The sequence below is a fragment of the Nylanderia fulva genome, unplaced genomic scaffold (assembly GCF_048542155.1).
Source record: "Nylanderia fulva isolate GAGA-0341 unplaced genomic scaffold, ASM4854215v1 Scaffold15, whole genome shotgun sequence".
NCBI classification, from domain to species: Eukaryota; Metazoa; Arthropoda; class Insecta; order Hymenoptera; family Formicidae; genus Nylanderia; species Nylanderia fulva.
The window spans coordinates 1,974,065-1,979,676 of NW_028189730.1; the positions used below are offsets into that span (position 1 = coordinate 1,974,065).

The window sequence follows — 5,612 nt, forward strand, 5'->3', positions numbered from 1 at the left end:
ATTAAATTTTAGTATCACGCAGAAATAGTTTGAGTGACGATAGCTTTAAGACTATTTCATACATATTTAGAAATACATTTTAAATATATCTTATGCCTATCACTATCTATATACGTTTTGTATTATATATATATATATATATATATATATATTTGTATAAAAAAATAAAATATAAAATATGTAGTTAATGTACTTTGCAATTTTGTGTTAACATTAATTTTGATATTATTTTTTTAACATTATTCAATCGTTTAATAAGAAGAGAGTAAACAGGTAAAGCAAATAGAAACGAGAAACAACTGTTTTTAATCATGAAGAGATATCTATACCACTATGAAACTTTTTTTGTGCATAAACTATCAGTACAGAATATAAAGCAGGAATATCCGCCTCATCCTTTTCATTATATAACTTAAAATTATCTTGACTTTCTTTATAGTTTTTGATATTTTTTTTCGTAAATTTATATCTTAACTCATTCTTAAATTCTTCTCTTATATTATGCGGCATTTTATCCAAAAATTCATAAGTATACTGTGATGTAACCATGGCTATCGAAATAAAAAGTATGATTAACATAGAATTATAATTCAAATAAATGAGAAAAAATAATAATATTGAAAAATATGCTAATTAATCAATTAGTCTAGAATTTAATTTTTGCATGCATATATCAAGGAAAATACTTACATAGAAACTTTTCTGTATTCCTACAGTACATATCTTGATGACTGATATAGTGAACTTGAAATCCGATATCTTCAAGTATTTCCTTTAACTCTTCGTGAGGTCGGGTCGAATAATGAAGTGACCCAACATACTTCTGTTTATTCTGTATAAAGATAATTGATAATAATTTATAGTAAAAAGTGCAATATGCAAGGTGTATACACATATAATATTTTATTTTTATATAAAGATTTATTTATATTTATGTAATAAAGAAAATTTCATAAATACTGAAGTCTGTTATATTTGATATCGATAGCCTCGCAAATAAAACAGAAAGTTGCATTCAAAATTAAATGTTGAATAATATATGTAAGTATGTAAAACAAGTATGTAAGTATGTAAAATAACTAAATTTTATATATGTTAATCATTATCATGTTAATCGTTATTATATTAATCATAATCATATATTAATTAATTTATGAGTGTGCACTCAGTGGATTTTAACTATGGTAAAAATTAAAATTTCATAATTACGCGGAAATTATTCTGCAATCTAATTTTATATTATATTTTGTACTCACCTCCATATACGGTGAAAATCGCGCATCTTGTGCCATAATCTCCACAGCTTCAAACAAGCCTGGGCAATGCGTTACGGTTGATATAAGCATAGATTTACCAGGTTGAAGCATACGATAAATATTCTCATATGCTTGGCTGTTAAAGAACAAGATGTTAATTAAAATTTAAAAAAATATTAAAACAACACAAACGCTCGCGTAACGTGCGCCACTCCTTAATTTTATTTTAAAAGATTGATATTTAAAAATATAATATAAAGTTTAAACTCCATTAACTTTGGACAAAAATCAGTTAAATGAAGTGTTAATTTGGTAATTAAATTTTTAAAAAATAATACGTTGTAAAAATTAAAATAATAAAATATATTTTAAATAATATAATTATTCAAACTTGATTAATATATTTCTTGACAATTGTCAGCTGATTTTGGAATTAAAATATTAATTGCGTTAAAGATATTATAACATTTAATTTTTTAAATATATTATTTTATTTTAATATATTATCATTACATTAGCATATTGCTAATGTAATGCTTTAATCAGCCGATTTTGTCAAGAAATATTAATAAAGAGTTAATTTGCTATTTAAATTTTGAGATTTTAGTATTGTTAAAAAATTAAAATAGTAATAACATGTTATAATACCTTTTCTTTGATTAATATTTTGTTGACAGAAATCAGCTGATAACTGTCAAAAACATTAATTATAATAAGTTTAGAATATTAGAATATGTATTCATAACATGTTGATTAGAACTTTATCGGCGAATATTTTTTAATCTTATCTCGAAAAAGGCGCGTCTTAGGGCAAAGGTGCAAAAAGCCATTCGGCCTCGAGATTTTTCGAGAGAGCTTCGAGATCAATGTGTAGTTTTCACCGATGTGATAATTCACACTTAGCGTAGAATAAATTTTAAGTCTATGAACATTATAAGCAAAAGTTTTTTCCTATACAATACGAAAAGTATTAATATTATGCTTATTTAATAATTGTTTTTCTTACCGAATGTTATGGCACCAATGCAAAGTGTGAAATGAGAATATGTGATCAAATTTTGAAATATATTTCTCGGGCAAATTTTTCCTTTGAATATCCAACACTTCGAATTTGAGTCGTTCTTCGTCACCGTACATTTTATTTGCGTATCCGATCATATTTGTCATAATATCTGTGCCTTTATATAATATATATATAGTTTTAACATTAATTAGTATTAATTTTCATCACATTATGTGTTATTTTTGTGCGTGCGTGAGCTGTCAAAATCTTTTACGATTTATTATTTTTTCTTACCGATCATTGTTGCTTTTGGATTAAGAGCCGCAAGAAGAATATTCTTTGTTACATCTCCAGGTCCACAACCAACATCCATACATTTTCCAGATATATCTTTTAGTTCTTTGGCAAATTTGTCGATTACAAGTGATACATTGCTTTTCATGACATTATTACATACGTACTGCGCGGCTACTTCCATTTTATGATAATGTTCAAGTAACTATAATATATAAAATTAATAAAACATGAAAAGTAGACCAAATATACGAGCCAAAATAATTTAGATGTAAGAATAATTAAAAATTATTTATTCATAATATAAATGTAGACGTTTCGATCTTACTAGGTCTTTATCAATACAATCAACCGCAAGTATAAAATTATAAAATATAATAAAGAAATTTAAATATAATCTCGCAAGCTATATAAAGACAAAACTTTGATTATCATTTGATTTAATTACAATGATTGAAACAATTATTCTTAGATGTCTTATGTTTAAGACCATCTCTCAATTAAATGCACGGAGTCCAAATTGGTCGTTGGACAGCGCGAACAGTCTATTCCGGCATCTTCACGAAATGACTCCCATTTATTCAAGCTCTTTTTTTCCCACAAAATAGATATATTAAAAGGATTCTAATGAAGAACACTCCGAAAAATATAAATTAGCAATAACTTACAAATTGATGTTATGTGTTGGTTGTTGCGACTCTGCAATATCAAGGAATAATATGTGCCATTATTATATCGTAGCCTGTTTATATAGTTAATAGTGTTGTCAATAGTTAAAGGTTAATTTGTTTTTTTTTTTTTTTTTTTTTTTTTTTTTAATTAAAAATGTGTGTCAGATAATTCTTCTAAAATGTCAAAATAACAGCTTTCAAGAGATTCGATGTCTTTCTTTAAATTTATACTATTTTTATGTTCTTTTATGTATAACATTCCAGAAATAAGTCTTTTATTATAGTTGATGATCTAATATTTCAGTCCCTTCCCAGTCAAAAGTGTGTTCACACGTCGGAATTTGGAAACAGGCTCTGACAGACCCAGCGGTGGGTAAACGTTAAAAAATCGACGCAGGAAAAAATTAAATTTTAATAAATATTGTGAAATTCATCATTAATTCATTTATTTTATATATATTTTGAAAAAAATTCGAAAAAATCCGCCCAACATTTTTATTTGATCTAACATTCAATGTCTTTATTATAAAAGTGTTTATAATGAAAGTGAGCACACAATATAATGGTGTAATGTACAATAAGAATTTTGCGTAATTAATTTAAATTAATAAATTAAGACTTTAACAAGGCTCTGTAATATAAATATAAATATAAATTTAAAGTATCAAACAGGCAATAAGAGCCAAATCGCGGATGACAGTGCGTTATCCCAACGAAACTAAATTTTTTGTTATAATAGAATTAAAAACCTGTGCACAAGGCATCAAATTTTTACTTGGTCACGGCCAAGATTTAAAATTGGAATAATTTCTACAAGAGATTTAATTCCATACATCCCCTGTTCTCCCCTAAGGAAATAATCCCTTGTAGAGATTATTCCAATTTTAAATCTTGGCCGTGACCAAGTAAAAATTTGGTGCCTTGTGCACAGGTTTTTAATTCTAACGAAAAATTTAGTTTCGTTAAGATAACGTACTGTCATCCGCGATTTGGCTCTTATTGCCTGTTTGACACTTTAAATTTATATTTATAATTAAATCAATAAATTTGCGTTTTAATTCCAACGCACAGGCTCTTTAATCAGCTTTTTTTCAATTTTTTACTATTAGTATATTAGAGTTTCTTTTCTTTATCACAATTAAAATATATAATTATAATAGAATATTGCTATAAGATAATATAAATATCAAGATATATAAATATTATTTTTTTGCAATATTTAGCTCACAATACTTTATTTAGAGAAAAGGAGTACACAAAGTAAACAATTATAAAATATTTATAATCTGTTTGTAAAATTAGTGAAAAGAATTCTTTTTTGTAAATAACTTTGTATGACAGCATTTTATACAAGATTTAGATTTGCTAAAGACTGAATTTTAAACTTAAGTAAAAATCTATATGAAACGTAGATGATACTTACATCTGTAGATTTAAACTTGACTTTTCAACGTGTTATAGACTATCTTTGCACTCTAAGAGAACTTGTAAGCAGGAGAGACTACTTGAAGTGCAACTTGAATTTGGTACTCCGATATTTATATATATAAGTCAAAACGATGTTTATATATAAGTTATTCCTTTGATAGTCAGATCGATCCCGCTCTTTATCTTCAAAATATGATGGGTCAAAGTTTGCATACATGAAGAATAAGATCTTACAGTGGTCATACTCTCTTAATCCGTTAATTTCCATAGATAACACAAATGCGATAAGGTCATACTCTCTTAATCCGTTAGTTTTCATAAATAGTGTCATTTTTTATAGATAGCGCAGAGTGGATTGCATGAAAGTGACTACGGGAATCTACGATGTAATCGAGAATGATAATTATTGGCGAGAAAATATCTTGAAATTAATTTGCAATTCACTCTGGGCTATCTATCGGAATTAATGAATTAAGAGAGTATGCAAATTTTGATCCATCATATCTTAGAGATAAAGACTGGGCTCAAGCTGAAAGATAAACTTTCGGAGGATTAATCTCTTGTATAATTTTTATATGTTTTATATAATTTTTTCTTATATAATTTTTTTATATAACTATCGTTTAGCACGATCTTGTATAATTTTTATATGTTTTATATAATTTTTTCTTATATAATTTTTTTATATAACTATCGTTTAGCACGAATCGGATTTCAAGAATGGCGAAACAGGTGATTTTTGGCCTTACTCTTTATATATCTTCTAATTATATATATCTTGAATCATTTTTATAAAGCACTTATCGAGATAATAAATTTATTTTAAGTTAAAATAAGTGCAAAACAACGAATCATGCAAAAAAAAACGAGTAATAATTGTTACCAGTCATTCGAGTAAACTTTCCTTTGTCAGAATAATTGGAATAAAAATGTAAAAGAGATTAGAAGAACGTAAGAGAT

The 5,612-nt window shown here is 26.2% G+C and overlaps 1 protein-coding gene across 1 annotated transcript; it reads right to left on the reverse strand.

Annotated features, from left to right (window-relative positions):
- Positions 1–309: 309 nt before the first annotated feature.
- On the reverse strand, positions 310–3,252 carry LOC114939027 (juvenile hormone acid O-methyltransferase-like). Its single transcript, XM_029313251.1, has 6 exons — positions 3,222–3,252; positions 2,554–2,758; positions 2,263–2,434; positions 1,257–1,392; positions 691–832; positions 310–551 (listed from the first exon to the last, which is right to left on the reverse strand). Exons 2-6 carry the CDS (start codon positions 2,735–2,737, stop codon positions 310–312), a joined length of 876 nt encoding a protein of 291 aa, XP_029169084.1. The 5' UTR covers positions 2,738–2,758; positions 3,222–3,252.
- Positions 3,253–5,612: the final 2,360 nt, after the last annotated feature.